At 40.2% G+C, this 20126-nt stretch overlaps 1 protein-coding gene across 2 annotated transcripts; it reads left to right on the plus strand.

The window, feature by feature from the left end:
- Nucleotides 1-684: 684 nt before the first annotated feature.
- LOC113016729 (ly6/PLAUR domain-containing protein 1) lies at nt 685-12722 on the plus strand. 2 transcript variants are annotated; one of them, XM_026159789.2, is made up of 5 exons: nt 883-1229; nt 5381-5515; nt 5840-5902; nt 8766-9026; nt 11403-12722. In XM_026159789.2, the coding sequence occupies exons 1-4, from the start codon at nt 1181-1183 to the stop codon at nt 8999-9001; spliced, it is 483 nt and encodes a 160-aa protein (XP_026015574.1). In that variant the 5' UTR covers nt 883-1180; the 3' UTR covers nt 9002-9026; nt 11403-12722. The 2 variants fall into 2 exon arrangements, with proteins under 2 accessions (XP_026015575.1, XP_026015574.1); XM_026159790.2 differs by lacking the exon at nt 5840-5902 and having other exon boundaries at nt 685-1229.
- The last annotated feature ends 7404 nt before the right edge of the window (nt 12723-20126 follow it).

Raw genomic sequence — 20126 nt, forward strand, 5'->3', positions numbered from 1 at the left:
GATGGCACAATCTTCTCCTCTGAGTATTCTGTGTACGTACTTAGAATCCAAAACTAGATGATAGTTGTTGTTGTCGTTTTTTTTTTTGTTGTTGTTTTTTGTTTTTAAAGATGGATTGCCTGAGTTAATTTAATTGTAAAGATAACATTTTTCTGCTCTGTGTAGTTTGAACTGACAGACGTTACTTAAATAACAAAGTTTAGCTCAGTGCACACAGGCAGGTACAGTTACAGTGATTCAGTGATAATTATCAATAGATAAATCAATCTATTAGTGTAGGGTCTTTACTTCACGGTGTAAAGTGATTGTTTGGTGCGATATAAATAAAACGGAGTTAAATGCATTCAGTGACACACACGCGCGCGCAGATAAAAATGTTCACATTACATCTTTTATTTTCCAAAGTAAAATGATCACATGATACGTCATTAATAAGTTCATGGCGATTACATGGCGTGAATAAGAGTAATAGTAAACGCACCGTGGCCCTCCACCCCACCTTAGAGCTGACTCAGTTACATTAATTAATATTAAAATGTGCGTCTGCACGCGGACTATTTACGCCATTAAAAAACATACACGTCGCGTGCTATGTGATCCAGGCCACTGAGAGTCTGACGTGACTGAAAGATCTTAAAAGCAGACGAGGGGAAAGTGTTTCCCTTTGCGGGGGCTACGGACTCCATTCACTGAAATATTCTGGCGAGCTGTTAGGAAGCACCAAAACGCGCCAATCCAAGTTTTGCGCACGGGGGATTTTATTTGTTATCCAAATCCACACGCCAGCGCCGAGAAAGAGTCACGGTGAGAGGATAACAAGTAATGATGCGCAATTAGTGCGCGGGCACAGGATGAGAAATGGAAACGCCAACTGTGCGCTCCAGTCACGTGGCTGCGCTTTATGATTTCTGCGCTCCGGATCTGTCTCCAGTCGCGCTGCGTGGAGAGGAGACGCGCACTTTGCGGGCAGGAGCTTCTTCTTCTACTACTTCTCCTCCCCTCTCTCTCTTTTTCTTCGCTGTCACTTCAGTCAGCCGGGAGGATGAGCGGATCCGAGTCCGGGCTGCCTCTGCGGCGGGTCGACCTCCTTGTCTTATAACAACCTCAGGGAGTCCACGCGTGTTTGTCCCCCCATTCTTCTTCTCTTCATGTTTCCCCTCCGAGCATCATTTGGGAGAGAATGCGTCTGCTCGTTTTCGCGACTTTGCTCGGAGTCCTCCTCGATGCGGGTAGGTGCAACTTTGGGGAGACCGCAGTGGTCTCGTATGATGATAGAAGTCATGTCCACGCACAGAGAGGAAATGCAGACTTCGTTTAGAGCCAGTCGAGATGAACTTTACTTTATAGCCGGTGTAACATTTTGGAGACTCGTCTTTGTGCCAATAGATAAAGAATAAAAAAAGAGAATCTTTCCAGATGTTTTTAGATAAGTGGAGAAACAGCAGGAAGGATTTATGGTTTTGGAGAAGGAGTGCCCCCCTCCCCACCCCACACCTCACACACCCCGAGCTCATTTTGGAGCAAAGTGGGAACAATAGTAACACAGATCCACGCCAATGACGCCCTTTAAAAGTGCGAGCCGCTTGTTCCCGCTGCTGCATGACTTTCTGCCACATCGCGCTGATAGTATTTAGTTGTTCTGAAGTGCGTCAGGTGATTGGAGTTCAGAGGATGGCGATATAGAAGTAGCAAAAAGGATGTGGTTTGTGGTCTGTTTTCTTTAGCGGAACTAAGAAAACGGGGGATTTGAAGCAGTTTTCTAGAAGTGATGAGCAGAGCTCGGGAGCTGGATGCTGCTCTGGTGTCCTGATTTCAGGAGTCTGCAGGTTTTGCTTGGTTTAAATGTTTTAGGGTGGTGTTGTGGTGGTGGATATGATATGAGGACCTTTAAAGTTGGAGGTGAATGCTTGCTGCCATTTAAATGATTGCACCAGTGATATCTATAAGCTTGAGTGGGATGTTTAGAGCAGGCGTTTCTGCAGGGATGGATTTTTGAGCTGCTCTGATGAAGATATCCTAGCATGGAGCAGTAAGTGAGCATACGCAGTGATCTGATGAAAAATGCTGAGATTTGATTATATAAATTTATAGACTTTGCTTTTAGTTATGATGCAGAGAGGTGGCACTGAGTCTGTAGATCATCTGATTTCCAACCGTAGCAGTCACTTAAACAGGACTACAACGTCATTGTGGGCACTGTGATGTCTAATTCATATGTTTACTTACACTCGCTTTCTTTTTGCCTCACGGTTTGAGCAGATCTCTGCAGAGCATGAGGCATCTCAAGGTTTCTGGCAATAGGAGAAGAATAAATATTTTTGTGATTTCTGGGCTCATTTTTTCTCATACAGTATAAAAGTTAATAAAGGCCTATGGTGCTCTTTCAAAATAAAGGCTGAATATATGTATTTCAAATTAATCCTCACGATTTAGCTTGATGACTGCAAAAGAAATATGTCTGCTGCATCTGCAATGACTGACGGAGTCCAGTCCACCTTTTAAATTAGAGCTGATCTTTTAACGCTCCACAGAGAACATGCAAAGAACAGAATGATTTATTTGAAAAATGAGGACCGAGTAGGTCTTTGAACAGCTCCTGTGGGGTCTGCAGGTGCCTCTGCTGGTAAGTTAAAAAAAGCGGCAGATGAAATTGGCAAAAACCCACATAAAAGTGCATTTGTATATTTACAAGAGGTTGCCGTAGCAATCTGGACTCTGGTTTTAGTACCTCAGGGATGAGGATGCAGATGGGTCATCTATGCACTGGCAGATTACATTTAACGCGGCAGCTTTGTGTTGTAAATGGAGTTTTATCAGCTATAAAATCCACGGGTTACCAGGGAATTAAGAACAGCCACTCTGAGCTTTGCTGATGTGTTTTCTTTACGGCTTATTCTGTGTGAATTTATAACCTCTCTGCTGACACTCGAGACATCCAATAAAAGAGAGCAAAGAAAAACATGTGCTTTTATGTGCTTCGTGCAGTCAGGAGACCTTGTCACTGTCCATCTGCTTGTAGGCGTAAAGTCAAAACACCCAGCGGGAGATAAAAAGATGACAGAGCGCTCTCGTGGAGCGCCATTAGTCATGTTTGGAGCAAATATACCGTTGAACAAATGGTATATGTGCTAAAATCTGTACAAGCATCTATTGCTCAACTCTGGGAGAACACAGGGGATGAAATAAACACACAGCCCTGATTCACAGATACTGTGAACAATTATCAATAATCCAAGAAAAATAGTCCTGTGAAGAGCAGCTTCAAACTTGAGAAAAGTCTGGCAAACTTCATCAGTCGTCACCTGTGCTGTTCATATGACGAATAACGCCTATCCTGACTTGCTTTAAAGCTGCTGTTTGAAGAGGACAGGCTGAAGCCCGTACACACTCACAGGATCAGCCATGATTAGGTTTACAGTGAGGGAGAAAGGGTGACATCACCACACACCTGTGGTGGCCAGTTGCTATGGTGCATAACGCCACTGAGAGGAGGGGGAGGTGTGAAAAACCCTGTTGTCTGAGTCACTCAGGTCCAGGCTCTGGAGAGGCCAGTCAATCAAATAAATGTAGCTGTTGCCAATTAGACACTTTCCAGATGGTTTTGCATGGCGGATCAAAATCTGACGGTAGTTTTCTGTGTTCAAAATATATTCATTTTGACAAGATCTCTAACACCACTGGCTGAAATGCTGCCCCAAACCATGACAGAGCCTCCACCGTGTTTTACAGGTGGCTGTAGACACTCGTTGTTAAGTTAAACTGGGACTGAAAATGAGTTTTTTTTGTTTGTTTGTTTTTTTGTGTCCCGTTTGGATCTTTAGCCATCAGAATTGTTGTCTTAAGGCCAAGAAAGATGCCAAGTGGATTTATTTTACCAATTTTACAACTGCAAAGCTCTCCAGCGAGTAGTGCGGTGCTCTGAACAGATAATTGGAGGTGAGCTTCCCTCCCTCCAAGACATCTACAGGAAGCGGTGCCTGAGGAAAGCGGGGAGGATCATCAAGGACTCCAGTCACCCCAGCCATAAACTGTTCAGACTACTTCCATCAGGAAGGAGGTTCTGCAGCATCCGGTCCCGAACCAGCAGACTGAGAGACAGCTTTTTCCATCAGGCCATCAGACTGCTGAACACGTCATAGACACCTCAGCTTCACTACTGGAACTTCAACATTATGCACTCCATACTGTACAGTAATGCCACTGTTTTGCACATATTCAACTCTGTATATTTTATATATTTTATTTTATTGTTTACTCTATTTAAATTGTAAAATATGTGTATACACACACACACACACACACATGTGGAAAACATTTAGTATACACATCCAGAAATGCATATACTATTATATATTGTACATATATTTATTAGTTTCAGATGTAGCCATTCTTGTATTTTGCCTGTTTATGTTATTGTATTTTGCACAACTCTGTTGCTTGTGAAGCTCGCACACAAGAATTTCACTCGTATGTACTGTACCAATGTACCTGCACATGTGATGTGACAATAAAAGTGATTTGATTTGATTTGGATCATCATGGCCTTGCCATATTGGTCCATTTGATTGACCTTTATTATAAGTATGAATTTATTTTATTTTCGGTTGCTACAAACGGGACAGACATGACTGGGGAATAGGACAGGGAGAAAGAATTAAAGAAAGAGAGGGAGAGAAAGAAAACCAAAGGGGAGAAGAGACGGTGAGAAGGGGGGGAGGAGAGAAAAAAAAACAAAACACCTGAAAATGAGTTTAAAGGCAGGCAATACTCGTGGACCAAGTGACTTAATTTAATGGCCGGCAGGGGGTGTCTGCTTTTGCTTTTCAGATTGTACACACTCTCCTTGGTTTACGACCTCAGTAAACACTTTTTCTGATCGTTTGATGGACTCAAACGCTAGATTCAAGTTTTAGGTAATGATTGGAAAATTAAAAAATCATATTGCTTGAAATTTCATAGCTTTGCACAGTCACATTAATCACAGAGCATCATTCATTATCACTCAGTGGTGCATAATAGAAGAATGCAGCTTATGGGCATATTTTTAAGTCTTTAAAGTATCAATAAGTAATATCAAAGTTTATTCAATCGATCTCTCTGGAAGCTAAGATTCCACCTGCTGCTAATCTTGAGTTTGCAAACCTCTTGGAAACAGTGGCTAGGCCTATCTTTCTCATTTTCTTCACAAGATAAAAAAATCTAGCCAAGTTTTTAAGCTCCGCGCTTTTGACATTTGACAAAAAAACAAATGTTAAACGCATTCCTTTGCTTATCAAGCTGTGATGGGAGGATTGATTATCCATGTGAAGAACTCTGTAGGGCGGGAAACAAAAAAAGTCCTGCAATAACTGAACATTTCTGCTTCCACTCTGTGTGGCAGGAGATACCCTTCAGATTCAGTGCTACCAGTGTGAGGAGATGAAGCACAATGACTGCTCCACGCCAGAGTACATCGTCAACTGTACCGTCAACGTACAGGACATGTGCCAGAAGGAGGTGCTGGTCAAATCTGATGGTAAGCCGCTTCTCGTTGTTAGCTCATGAAGTCTGGCAATGCCTCAGTAGAGGCCCCAACGTTACAGAGATTACAGAATTATGTATGCTTGATGGAGGAATGTCTTTCTTGGTTTTCTCATTCCTTTACGCGCTCCAGAACAGAGTCCATAAAGGTTGAGAGACTGGGATTAATGCACAGTCTGAGCCAGCCAAAAGTACAAAGATAGAGTTTCTGTTTATCAGTAGAAAGAAGGAAGGTGACCGTCTGGAAACCAGAGATGAAACTGAAAACACATCGCTCAGAGAGAACGTGACTTCTTAAGTTTTCTTCTCTGCCATTTAGGTGAGGCTGCCGTAATTGACTACGCTCGTTTTGGTCGTAGCATGACTTTTATTTTCGAGTCACGTAAGTGGAGCCTACATAAACAACTCTTTAAATTAACTGTGATGTTTGCAGATGTGTGTAATTTTCTCTGTCATTAGTGACAAAAAAGAAAGTACCCAAGGATACCCAACTTCTTCCATCCCAAAATACCTGTTAATCGTTGTGTCTTATTGACTGGTCCAAAAGAGCAATCTCCTGTGATTTTCAGTGAAATAGATATTGTTATCTGTAATTTAGTTCCTTTGCTCTGCTTTGAAGGAAAAGAGAAGCACTGACTGATGTGTAGGCTGACTCTGGTGTAGGACTCGGTATCACAGAGGGGACACTGGGCTGTGGTACAGTGTGTAAAAATGTTCCAGTTGTAAACCTACATAAACGTTCCCATCCATTGCTTTTTTTTTTTAATTTGCAGGCTCGTTTTCACATAAGCCTTATTTGTATTGTGATGTTGTTTTGCTGATCCAAAACCCCAGCTGACTGAAACTACTTCATTCAGCTCATTTGTCAAAGACAAGAGGCTTTCATTCAGCTGCCACTGAGATTAGATTAGTTTTGTGCCGCCTTACAAGAAATAAAATAGCTCAGTCTATAGAGTGAAAAAAACTGACAGTTTGGAAAAGAGGTGGGACAATTTTTTAAGCAGACATTTTTTTAAAATTCCAAACTAGGAAACCTACCAGGGGTCATGTGGTAGAAAATGCAAAAAAAGATTAACAAACCTCCATTTATTGTCTAAAAATGTATAAATATGAAATAATAAAAGGAAAAGTGGATACAACCACAATACGGGTGTAGCGTTTGAACTTTTATTTCACATCCAGAGCAGTATAAGGTAGGAAGTTTAATTTGTTTTGTGCACCAGAATATTATTTTGAGCTATCTCAAAATTTGAACTTACTGAGTATCTTAAAATTTCAAGTTAAAATTTTGGCATATCTAATTCGAAATTTCAAGTTATTTTTTTTTTTGAGATGCTATCTAACATTTTAATTTATTGATGGTAAAACTAAATAATTAAAATTCAGTAGCAAAATCAAGCTTCCATAAAATATTTATCTGTACATTTATCTGTGTATTTATCTGCTAACATCTGTTTGGCTAACTAGCATAGCCAAGTATGAAAAGTATTAGCATAGCATTTCTTCAAAGACCAAAGCTCATCATTAACTTTAAGGTTGTTGAGTTAAATCTTATTTAAAGAGCTGTGAAAGATCCAAGGTGCTCTCAGTTTCTAAACAGAAATTATTAACGTGATTTTCATTACATTTTGAGGACGTTTACACTTTAGCATCCCCAGCTAACATAATCAAAAGATGTGCACAGACAACGGCTAGTTCTTCTAAAAGTCTTTTCTATTATAGTGTTGGGAAAAAAAACATTTTCAGTTTTATTCAGTCCTGTTCCTTTAGTTCAATTTCTTCCATGTAACAAATGTATTTTTATTTAATCTAGATATTAATTAACCTAGTATCAAACATATTTTTGTAACATTGCTTCTAAGGCCCAAACAGTCATTAGCTATCAGTTTGCTTTGTTCACTCTTATTTAAAGACCCGAGTGGGAGCTTGTGCAAAATGCTATTAGAATCTGAGTTACAACTGTCAACAGTAACCTGTTCTTTGTTGGATTTTGGTGTTTACATATAGCTCGATTTTTAAAAAAAAAAAGAAAAATCTTCCGTTGTAGTACTGATATTAATATAATTAATCCAAGGCTAAAGCACATCATTAATTATCATTTTATTGTGTAAATGTTTTTTCTGCCTTAACAATTATGTTATTATATATATATTAATATCAGTTTAATTTCTGATATTATGCAAAACAGAAATTAAACCAACATTAGTGACTGTAATCTGTTTTTTGCTCAATTTTTACTAAATTTGGGGATGTTTATTTTTCAACTACTCCATCTTTACACGGTATTGTGCATTTGCTTTCCCTAACATGTTTGCAGCCTAGTATTTGAAGTAAAAATATTCTTTATTTTTACAGACTGTCAATATTATGTTTGCAGCTACCTGCAAAAGTCCCTTCAGATAACAAAGTTATCATTGATTGGCTTATCAGATTTTTCCTATTAGTTGTCAAATCTCAGACAGCACGTGGCTTGATGAAGTGTCTTATAATTGGAAGTTTATAGGTTCAGTGCTTGCAACAAAGTAGCCTTGCGTGGTGTCCTTGAGTAAAACATTGATCCCTCATAGCATTTCCTCAGATAGTAATTTTAGGCTTTACCTTGACAGACAGAGAAGCAGTTCTGTAGAAACATGTGCCTTATTACCACATACCAAACAAGCACTATCAAGGGGAAAAAATGCTAAGATGCACATTTTTCCTGCCTTTCCACTTAATGGAACTCCCTGCTGCAGAAATTGAATTTATCTGAATTTGATTTAATCCACACAGCAAAGGAATGTTTCATTTGCAGACAACAGAAACAACCACATGAATAATACAGTAACAATACCACATAGATGACAAAATGCTTCCTATATCAAGCATACCGTAGAAAAACATAACAAATAACAGCAATAGGTACCAGATAGAGAAAGGTTACTTGATAAAGAAGTCAGAAAGTGCAGAGTGAATAAAAAGCATTTTTCCAACACATCGCAGAAACAAATTGTCCCTCACCGCACAACGTTAGTTAATAAAAGGAGACAGGAAATCAGTACTTTCAAAGTCCAAATAGGACAATAAAGTACTGCAGCTCTTATAAGTTGAGTCTAAGCAATCTTATTACAGCAGGGACAATGAATCCACATTTCTTTGCAACTTTTGTTAAATGCATTTCCAACTACTGGAATCTCTTTTACTATTTTTACTATTTTTTCTGTTTGAACACTGGAAACATTTAGAGAGCTCTTGATTATTATTTTCAGGGATACATTATCGGAAATCGTGTGCATCCTCGGGGGCTTGCCTCATCGCCTCCTCTGGCTACCAGCAGTTCTGCACCGGCAGGTTGAATTCAGTCTGCATCTCCTGCTGCAACACCCCACTCTGCAACGGCCCCAAGAGGAAGCGTCCCACCAACTCGGCGGCAACGACCACCCTGCAGACGAACCGGCCTCTTCTTCTTTTCCTGCTCGCACTGCTGCTCCTCCTACTGACGTAGATGATGTTCCCGCCACAACTTCGCTGTACAGTTTGTTTTCTGTCTAAACCATTTAAAAGAATTTACCTTTCCAATCAGAATTAAAGTCAAGTTTGTAAAAGAAAGCATGGTGTTAAAACCACATAAGCGAGGGGATAATAAGACGGTAGATTTAATGTGGGTTTTTTTGGGGTTTTTTTAAATCAGTGTGACCCAAAATGACTGAGGCACTGAGCTTATCAAACACGACAGTAATTACTCAAATCAGGGCCAAGAGACATTTATCCACAGATTTCTGCAAAGACCAAAGGGTTTTTACAAATTTGCCCATGGGGCCATTAAAAAAAAATGCAGGTTTCAGACACTTTTGCTTTGCTCTCACCTTGCACACAAGGAAAGTGCATCCATCATTCATGCGGAGTATATTTTTCCATAAATAGGTGATATAAACAGGGATATTCCGTACTGCAGAGCCAGTGATCTATTGCTGCTGAACTTCTACTTCTAAAATAAAGCCCAAGTAACAAAAACCCCAGTTCCTTGAATGGCCACTTGGTGAAGGTCACTGCAAAAGGAAGCCAGTCCCCCGAGTACCTTTAAATCAGATATACACATGCTCAAAGCATCTCCCCCCCACACCGAAAAAAAAAAGAAGCTTTGGTTTGTTTCTTTTCAGTAAAACTTAATTTTTCTGACACTCCATCATTTCAGTTTTATTAAAACCTCAGTTAGGGACCAGTCTGCAACCATCTGGCAACCAACGGTGCCAAGGGAAGAATCTGTATTCCTCAACCAGTGAGATCATGATTGCTTTTGTTGGTAGCATTCAAAGAGGTCTCCTTTTGATTGCTTTAGTCACTAGCCGTTTGCCAGGATTGTCAGTAGCTGACATGAGAGACACCGACTTAGCTGCAAACAAATCAAACAGTGGGAAAACTACAAATAATGCAATGGAAACTAGAAATGCAATGACCAAATAAAGGTATCTCCTTTTTTAATGTGTTGCTTGCATCAAAAAGGTACAACATTTACTTTGAAGGCAAAGATTCTCTGTGTCTGGTTTGCATCTTTTGCAAATTTTACTAAAGATTGGGAAGTAGTTGGTAAGTGTTTGCAGACAGGTCAGCATCTTCCGTGTAAACCACAGGTATCAACAGCAGTCTGCTAGCAGCCAAAGCAATCTCAAGGAAGTTTTGGCACAGCACCCTCTTTGCTACCAATTTCTCCTGGTAAAAATCAGCAACCTCCAGCAACTGCTCTCCATGTGGTTGGTTTTTCCTTGGCTTCGAGTTAAGCATGATTAAAGGTATGGACAGTACTGCAAGGGATGAAGTACCAAACTCAAAGCCTCAATGGATAGTCTACAAATCACTGGGTAATGTTATGGTGGGCCATCCGTCTTATATATACAGTGTATGAGCTCAGCCTGTAGCTTCACCACAGAGAGATGGAGCTAAACTAGGTACAGGACCTTTTGTCGGCCCTCTTTTAGGTAAAGCTGATCAAGTGTGAGTTAATGCTTTAGTTCAGAGGTGGGCAACTCCAGGCCTCGAGGGCCGGTGTCCTGCAGATTTTAGATCTCACCCTGGGTCAACACACCTGAATCACATGATTAGTTCATTACCAGGCCTCCGGAGAACTTCAAGAAATGTTGAGGAGGTAATTTAGCCATTTAAATCAGCTGTGTTCATTCAAAAACCTGCAGGACACCGGCCCTCTAGGCATGGAGTTGCCCGCCCCTGCTTTAGTTATAGCTCACAACAGGTTGTCTTAGTTGTGCACAAAACCTGGAAGCTATGAGAGGAACCTGACCTGGGTGACAAAGGACACTGTGCTTCTTTAACAGATTAAACAAATAAGTCTTGTTATGTCATTTTGACAGTTTTAGAAGTGAAGGTAGGTGACTCTTGTCTTCTAGACAGAGCGAGGGGGATTGTTTTCCCCTTTTTTCCAGTGATTAGCTGAGCTAACTACCATCTGGCTGTAAACGTAATGGGCAGATGTGAGACTAGTATCAATCGTCTCATTTGATATGCACTAGAAAGCAAATTAGCATATGTCCTCAATCTATTACTCTTAAATTAGCTAAGGGAAATCTTAATGCTGCTCTCTACAGTGATAACTGCTTTTCCTGCTTTGCAACAGTTTGGAGGCCCTAAACAAATAATTTTTCTCATCTTTTAATAAATGAATGTGAGTGGAGTGCACAAAGCCCTGATTTCAACCAAAATTCAACAAAACAGCGAGTGTCGGATCGTATGTGTTGCCTGAGTTCACTGGCTGTGAGATATTTAGCATGAAGGTGAAAAGACTAAACACACACAGAAATGGTTTCAAAGTTACTGTTTTAAGATAGTGTTTTCTTTTTCTTTCTTTCTTTCTTTTTAAACAAATACATACGATGTGCTTTTTGTTGCCACAGGTTCATCCCGGGGTCTGGACCTTACGAGGAGATTTGGACACCACATCGGCTTCGTAGCTTCTCAGCTTTATGGAAAACTGTCAGTGTTATTGATGGCGTAACCGCTGAGAGTGACACGGAAACCCCGGAGAAGTGAAAGCATACAGAGCTTTGTGAATCATTGATTGCTCGGGTTTGAAGAGGATGCGGCTGAGTCATCTCTCGCCTTTTTTTTCTTTCTTTTCTCTTTTTTTTTTCTCTTTTGGCTTTTTGTGAAGTGGAGTGTTTATGTGAAGAAGCTGGTCTCAAGTTATTTTCTGGTTATTAGATGCTGTAAAAAAAAAAAAGTGCTGGTGGAGGTTATAATACTTTTGAGCTTTTTCATTTTCTGGTCTTACGGTTTGAAACGGCGCTGCTGGTTTCATTTTCCTGTCGACGCTGTAGCTGTTTATGCTCTGAATACACAGATTTGACCTTACGAAGCCAAACTTTAGTTTTATTTCTCATATGTTACCGTGAAGACTGCACATTGACTGAGGCAACAAGTTGAAGGTTTCCCAGCTCTCTCGCACCTTCCTTTCACATTTATGCTTATTCTCCACTATCAACCGTCATTTCTCTTTGTTTCTGCGTTGTCAATCATAGGGTTGCTTCTGCGATATAAAGCACTATTAGTAGGCATTAATATTCCTGTGTAGAATGATCTATTAAATTGTCTCATAACCTTCATATTACATAGTGCAGAATAATAAGAAAAAAATATAAGTACAAATAAAATTCTCACTCGAGACTTGCTTCAGGTGATCTCTGTCATATTTCCCTTTAAGTATCCTTCATGGCCCCAAAATCACGGTTCCCTCTGCATGCTGTAAAACAAATTTCATAACTGAAACCTGATTTGATTCTCATATTTCAGTGTTCAGATGAGCATTTTAGAAAATTTCTGCATTTATATTTGCCTCTAAATGATCTGTTTGCCTATTTATTCTTATCACGGATATTTGTTTTGCTGCTTGCGTTGGCTATCTGTACCGTATCGTATTTATTCTGTGGTGAATGTGCTGTGGACGGCGATGCAGACACTCCGGCGCTGTATTTTAATGCCACACGTGAAGGTTTTAACGGTCCCGAGGAGAGCGCAGGACAAGAAACTGCAGTTCAAGAACGTCAAGAGGAAAGGCATACTTGAGTTTATTATTTCTAGATTTGAAAAAGCTGTGTCAGAGACGGGGCCATCTGATAAACTTTTGTCTTTTTATTGATCTTCTGTGAAGAGTAACACTGTATTCTGCTGATATGTGATGTAAATAAATGTTGCAGAAATGTTGCAGAAAAACTGCCGTTAAGCAGCAAGACGTCGTGATTTTACTCTAAGAGCTCGTTCACTTTGTGTTTGAAAACTAAGAAGTTTAACAGATAATGGAGCGCAAAATATTAAACATTTAATAATAACTCTGTTACTTTTTGGAAACTTCTTGGTCTATGTAATTAAGACAATTTAAGGCGGGGAAATTGTCAAGAAATTGCAAGACTTCTGACCAAAGCAATAATAATTCATTAAAACGACACTAGAAGCTAAAAATATTAGAAATTGTATTTAAATGAAATAACAATAAAAACAAACAGAAACAATATTGTGTGCTTATAAAACAAACTAAATTTATAATTTATGGATAGGGAAATGTCCTCGGCTTTAGTCTTGGTCAGTGTGGTCAAATTTGTCCAACAAGCACCGAGACAGTCTGGACATTTATCGAGACCAGCATGTCCGCATGTCGTCAAGTGTTTGCATTGTAATTGCTAGTCTGAACCTATCAAATCTGCCCCTAACAAATGTCACGCACATTACAAATGCTTTCATTGGCCACTTTATACTTTTTCTAAAAACATATCCCCCACACTATTACACCACCAGCAGACTGAATTGATAGAAAGCAGGCTGATCCATGTTTTCATGTTGTTCACACCTAATTTTGACCCTACCGTGTGAATGTTGCAGCAGAAATCAAGACTCACCAGCCCATGCAACGTTTTTCTAATCTTCTTTTGTCCAATTTTGACGAGCCCCTGTGAATTGTAGCCTCAGTTTCCTGATCTTATCTGACAGGAGCTGCACCCGGCGTGGTCTTCTGCTGCTGTTGAGATGCTCTTCTGCATAACTTGGTTGAAACGAGTGGTTATTTGAGTTGCTGTTCCCTTCCTGTCAGCTGGAAGCAGTATGGTCATTCTCCTCTGACCTCTGCCAACAGCAAGACATTCTGCGTAAAACAGACGGTGGTGTGGCAAATCACAACAGTTTCTGATGCTCAGCTTGAACTTGAGAACATGACCATGATCGGTTGTGTTCATGAGCAACAAAAAACAACTAAAACTAACACTGAAACTAGGAAAAACCAAACTGAAACTAAACAATATAAAGTAAAAGAAAGGTTGGGGTTCTTGGCAGCACGGCCTCACCTCTGCTCAACAAAGCAACCGCGGACCCTCAACTCTTATTAGTTCAGCCAGTACTATTAGATCAAGCACCATTTTCAGCTCTGCTACCATAATTGGAAAAGAGTTTCTCTAATGACCAATCAGCATTTATAACATGATAAACTTACATTTGGTAACACAGGGGGCAACTGCACAGGAGCGATGGTTACTGAATGTATGCCTGTGTAGATGTTCCCTTAGAAATCAACAATGAATGGATTCCTTTAATCATACATTTTTATTTACGATATATCTACTGACCTTCTGTGCTCCGACTTACAGAGGTTACTGCTTAATTAAAGTTAATTTGTTGAAAAAATTCCTTTGAACACAGATTCTTTTTCTTCCTTTGCAGTAATTAGAAACAAATTAAGCCCCTTAACAGAATATTGCTGTAAATTTACAGCCACATAATTATTATCTAGGAAATTACAGGGAACCTTTAAAGTCTATGAAATATTGTGCTGGACTATCACACGTTAATGTCTTTTTCATAATAAAACCATCCTGCTTCCAGTCTGATATTAGAATTTCACTGCACCTAGGCATTAACTTTTTTGAGGGGGTGAAACTCCAAATTATATTCACCTCTGCTGGTGGTCCCTGCTGGGTTAGGTATGCCTAACCTCTCTGAGTCTTTAACCTTGAGAACAGCCAGCCCGAGGACGGCATGGATGTGGTGTTTTATTAAATTAACCACACTTTGCTGACATGTCTCTGTACTGTTCTTTTTAAATGACTATGCATGTATGTTTTTGCAGCATTTTTTATTTCAGACATCCCAGAAGGTTGTTCATCTGGACGTAGCGTTTTGTGGGAGAAACGTTTCATCACTCGTCCAAATGACTTCTTCAGTCTCAGCTGACTGCAGGTTTCCCCAATCTTATAAACAGTACATCTGCACAATAACTGAAACTAGCCCATGATCAAGGAACTGACCTCACAGCCCATTGTTCTTTCAGTCGGCTAGTTTCAGCTATTGTGCAGATGTACTGTTTATAAGATTGGGGAAACCTGCAGTCAGCTGAGACTGAAGAAGTCATTTGGACGAGTGACGAAACGTTTCTTCCACAAAACGCTACGTCCAGATAAACATGGATGATTGAGCATGCAAGACATTCATTTCAGACAGTTTGCAGCCTGCTTTCACTTATCGTTATTGAGCAGGAAGCACAGTCTTGTTAAGTGAACCTGCAGTTGATAGAAAGACTGCCAACAGTGTAAACGTGATAAAAGTGTTATATCACACAGAGGACTTTATCAGAATGAACAGCAAACCTGTTTTACACCTCTGTCTTCGAGTGGCTGTTTGTCTGGTAGCTCGGTCTTTGGAATTTGCAGCTCATGTATCTACAGATTCATTTTTTTCCCTGGGAAAAACAGTTTTCCTCCTCGGTGTATCATTTTAAATACACTGCTGTGAAAATCAGCTTCCCCCCTTCCTGATTTCTTAGTTTTGGGATCTTTCTTCTTCTTCTTTGTTTTGCATAGTTGTTGCACCTAAATGTTCCAAATCATCAAGGACATGTTAATATAAAAGATAACCTGTGTAAATACAAAATGCAGTGTTTAAATGATGATTTAATTTATTAATGAGCAGCTCTCAGGTGGGAACACCCCTAAGCTGTGACTTCATGTGTGCTAAACGCTGCCTCGTGAGCTACTTTTCCAGTTTCTTTCCCGACCGCTTTGAAGGCTTTTGACAGTCCAGTTGTGGCTGCGATGATAAGCGTCACCAGTAATGGATGATTGACTTGTAAGAGCCATAACAGTGTTTCCAAGTAACCGTTTTCAATTATACGCCTGACAATGCAGCGGTGCATTGTTTGAGACACAATAGAGCAGCTCCCACTCGATGAGTCCTGCAGACTATAGAGAGAAACATGCAATAATTTTTGGCAAAGCGATGAAAAGACAACCGTCGGCTTGTTGGAGCCATCATGAACGCGGCAACGTTACTCACATTAGGGGAGGTTAAACCTCAGTTTTGTGTGTTTGTGTGTGCGTGTTGCTGCTGCAATTTAAACTTTGTGCCTGTCATCAGTGAGAGTCCTGCAGTGTGAGGGCGCGCCTGTATGACTGAGCATCATTAAGCATGAATACGGAGGAGGAGGAGGAGGAGGGCGAGGGAGTCAGGGCTGACGATCACAGAGGGGAAGTGCCGACTGCAGACCTCTGGGGGATAAGAAGCAGCAAAAAACAGGAGATTATTAAAAATAATAAGGCCCTCCTCTGCCTTGCTCTAATGACGCAGTCACAGTACGACTCTGGCAGTGGAAATACTCAAGCTGACGAGGGACCTCAACTCATCTACTTTTGTTTACTGTTGTCTGGAAATGAGAAGGAAATGATCAGTTCTGGTGTGGGAGGCACAGATCGCAGGACAAGAGAGGACGGCGAGATCGGAAAAGCTCCAGAGGGTCAATTAGCCTCAGATACTGTACACATAGTTAAACTAAATGAAAGCAACCCTCCATCAGTGTGTCCAACCTCCTTAAATTCCATTAGCTGCAACCAGCGAATCAAAGCCCAGCTGTGGGCCTTAAATTAAGACGAGACTCTATTAACAGATTGCACTGTCTACACCGTCAGGCCTGGAAAGTGGGTAGAGCCAATAATGATCCTGAATCTGATGACTTGGCAGTCAAGCTGACACAAACTGCTTCCCTCCAATCCACTTTAGAGCACAAACACAAATCTCCATTCCACTAAGTGGGGCCAATAAACACAATTTAGCGCAAAGGGGGAGATTAATCTGTGGCTGTGTGGACGTTAACAAGTATCGGACGAGTGTTAAATACACTCTGCACCTCAGCAGAGAGAAGCAGCTGAATCAAAGAGGGCCAAGTAGAAGAAATTTTTTTTTTAAATCCCTGCATTTAACAGAGGCTGTTTAAAAGGTGCAGAAGCTGCTCTTTGTGTGATTCCAGTGAGTGATGCACTCTCAGGGTGGAAGGCCTTGAAAACGTGAGCAGTGGTGCCCTCTAGTATTCAAAAGAGTGACACACAAAAATATGAAGCTCTGGATGACACACTATAAGAGTGCAGAGTGGGGTCGGCACAGTGTTATAGACCTGCAAACTTCATGTCGCCTTGAGATTAACTCAAGAACAGTGGATAGAGAGCTTGACTGAATGGGTTTCTATGCCATGATGATTTACGGCTTCTATATATCCAAGCCTTACATTGGAGAGCAGTGAAGATGTTTTCTCCCAACTTTATGGGAACAGTTTGGGGATGGAGTCTTCCTGTTACAACATGACTGCACACCAGTGCACAACGCAAGGTCCATGAAGACATGGAGGAGAGATTTTGGTGTGGATGAACTTGACCTCAACCCAACAGAACACCTATGGGATGAACTAGAGTGGAGACTGTGAGCCAGGCCTTCTCGTCCAACATCAGTATCTGACCTCACAAATGTGCTTCTGAAGGAACGCTCCATAACTCCCATAAACATTGAACCTGTGGAAAGACTTCCAGGAAGAGTTGTAGCGTGTGTTAGAAATGCATTGCAGGAAATACCACCGAAGCAGGACAAAAACAGACTATTAATACAAATGTAGGGCATTTTGGACATTAGGCAGTGCGCTTGAATTGTGGGATTATCTCCCACATGCCTGTTTAACCTTGCAAAAACGTATTTTTCTTTTCCTTTGCATTCTAAATTAAAACCTCTTTAACACCATTTAAATACTATTTACCCCGTTGGTACAGTTCTGTTGTTTCACAATGATGCAGAAATGCTGTTTTTCCCTCAGTAGGAGAAAACACGCCTCTGCTGTTTTATTTTATTTGATGTAGGGAGGAAGTCCTTCTTCAATAACGGCTTCTGCTCTGCTGCCACTGACAGAGATGAAACAAAGTGCTTCAGCCACAGTTCTTGATAGAGATTTTTCATTAAGCACCCAGACTCCACAGGAACGAGAAGAGGACGGTTTCTATCAGAGGCTGCAGAGCCAAGGGCCTTTATGGGAGACTATGTGGTGAAGAGACTCTTGTGTGAGTGATGAGTCTGCCTGAGGACAAAGGGCCGATGTTCTCGGGACATAGGGTTGGCTTTAATGTGGGAAGGTGCTCGAGAGACAGAATCAAGCCCTAAAGCTCATTCCTGCTCATATATCGTCTTTATCAGCGGGCCTCCGGTGGAGGGCTGGCACCAATTCGTCTGGCTTCTGATGGGACCTAAATCACTGATATTATCTGGTGGAGTCAACAGAGGCAGACGAGGTCGCTTTCTATTTTTGATATGGGGAAAACCTGCAAAGACAGACAGCATAAAGAATAAACGCTGGATACTTTTAACACCGCAAATGTTTGAAGTCTACGTTAAAATCTAGCTTGCACAGAAAGTACAGGTCGTTACAGAACAGGTCTGCTGCTCTTTGCAGTTACATTATACATGTTTATACACCACACGCTACAGCAGCATGAGGACGATAATAAGACAAATATTAATGATAATAATTCAATTCAATTCCAATTCATGCTGTTATTATTCATATTAATGGTGATGATATTGTTCTTATTTTTTTTTAAATTATTATTTCAATTTGCAAACTCAAAGTGAAAAAAGAAAGATGCTGCATACATTTTATGTCAGCAACATATCCATCTTCTAGTAATATTATTGATTATTGTGTGACTTATTCATATATATTTATATATATATTAGGTTTTATTTTGGAGACAGTGGACCGCATCTTGACAACGTGGTGAATGGTGGTGCACAACCTCTGGGATACATTCTCCTCCATTTAGTACTTCGTGGTTATAGCACATACAACAATGCTGCAGGGAGGACAATAAAACAAACCAAAAAAATCCCAGATGGTTCTTTTTCACAGCTCTGTCCACACAGCATAATATTTCAGAGGCCACCAAGCGGATTCTGATTCAATGTGTTAAAACTGAAAGAAAATAAAAGGGAAAATGTGCAAAAATAACAGAAATAAAGATTTAAACTTTAGAGCATTTAACATGACAAACTAATTGTTATGAAAAATTATGAAACATTACCAAAAAGAGAGGGAATATTTATATTATATACACATATATAAATATCATTTTGGTTTTAACAGACTTTTGAACCTTACATTGTTTTTTGGCCACACGGGGGTGCTATAGCATTTATTTACCTGATTATTAAGAAACAGTCATATCAAAGCATTATTCAAGCTTTAAATTCACATTTGTTTTTATTACATTTAGTTGGCTAAAAAAATGCCAATTTTAATGGCATTTCAAAAGGATTCTTTTACAACAGAGAGTCTATAATGTTTTTATGCTTTAAATCCCTGTTTGCTAGATTTAACTTTGCATATGACCACCCAGCCTGATGTTCATGCAGACATGGTCAAGGTGACCTGCTGAAGATAACACTGAGCATCAGAATGAGGAAGAAAGGTGATTTAAGTGACTCTATATGTAGCATGGTTGTGACAGATGGGATACAGCAGCTGAGCATCGTTTAAACACCACAGCCTACCTGAGTATATTTACTGACCATGTCCATCCCTTTATGACCACAGTGCACCATCTTCTGATCATCTTCATCATCTCAAACTGTTTATTTTAATACAACAAATGAGATCACTGCACTCAAATATTTCCATTTCTGGCTCTGTGTGATTCTTTTTAAAAAACAGACATCCATAACATGGTCATCTGTGGCATACAGCTCTGTTTGTGAGACATATGTCCTGCACACTTGATGTTTAAACCTTCCATTTGAGAGGGCAGCCAACAAGAAGAAAGTTGTCTGAAAGGAAGAGGAGCGGAAATACCTGAGTGGCTCCACTAAGGCTGAGCATCAGATAAATAAGGATTATTTTGAACTGTTAATCATGCAAAGCTCTTCTAGTAGAGTCTAAAATTAAAATATGGAGCTGGAAAGTTGTTGAACACCAAACTAATCATCAGTTACATTTATTGTTATTTTACTAACACTACTTATATATGTCGCATGATTATTTTTCACACTGTGGTGACACTTTCCCACTTTAAATGTTGGGTGCAGGTTTATTTACATTTTGCTCTCAGCTGTGAACATTGTCGTGTCTGGACTGCACTTACGCCATGATGCTGGATAAGGGAAACAGCTAAGCCAAAAAGTACGAAAGGTAGCTGAATATGAAGACAAAGAGGGGCTCAATCAGGCGGATGCTGTGGGTGAAACGTGACGACCGCAGCCACTAATCCAAACAGAAGGCCAAATAAGACCCCGCCCTTTGTGTGATTGCAGCCAATCCCCAACTCTCTGTGAATCGT

Source organism: Astatotilapia calliptera, chromosome 23, assembly GCF_964374335.1.
Source record: "Astatotilapia calliptera chromosome 23, fAstCal68.1, whole genome shotgun sequence".
In the NCBI taxonomy this organism is placed as follows: Eukaryota; Metazoa; Chordata; class Actinopteri; order Cichliformes; family Cichlidae; genus Astatotilapia; species Astatotilapia calliptera.

What these genes read in the sequence shown, in the direction of transcription:
- LOC113016729 (XM_026159789.2), top strand. Translation starts at nt 1,181, where the DNA reads ATGCGTCTGCTCGTTTTCGCGACTTTGCTCGGAGTCCTCCTCGATGCG. An exon ending in CGGAGTCCTCCTCGATGCGG is followed by an intron (nt 1,230 to 5,380) that starts GTAGGTGCAACT and finishes TCTGTGTGGCAG; the next exon opens with GAGATACCCTTCAGATTCAG. An exon ending in GACTTTTATTTTCGAGTCAC is followed by an intron (nt 5,903 to 8,765) that starts GTAAGTGGAGCC and finishes TATTATTTTCAG; the next exon opens with GGATACATTATCGGAAATCG.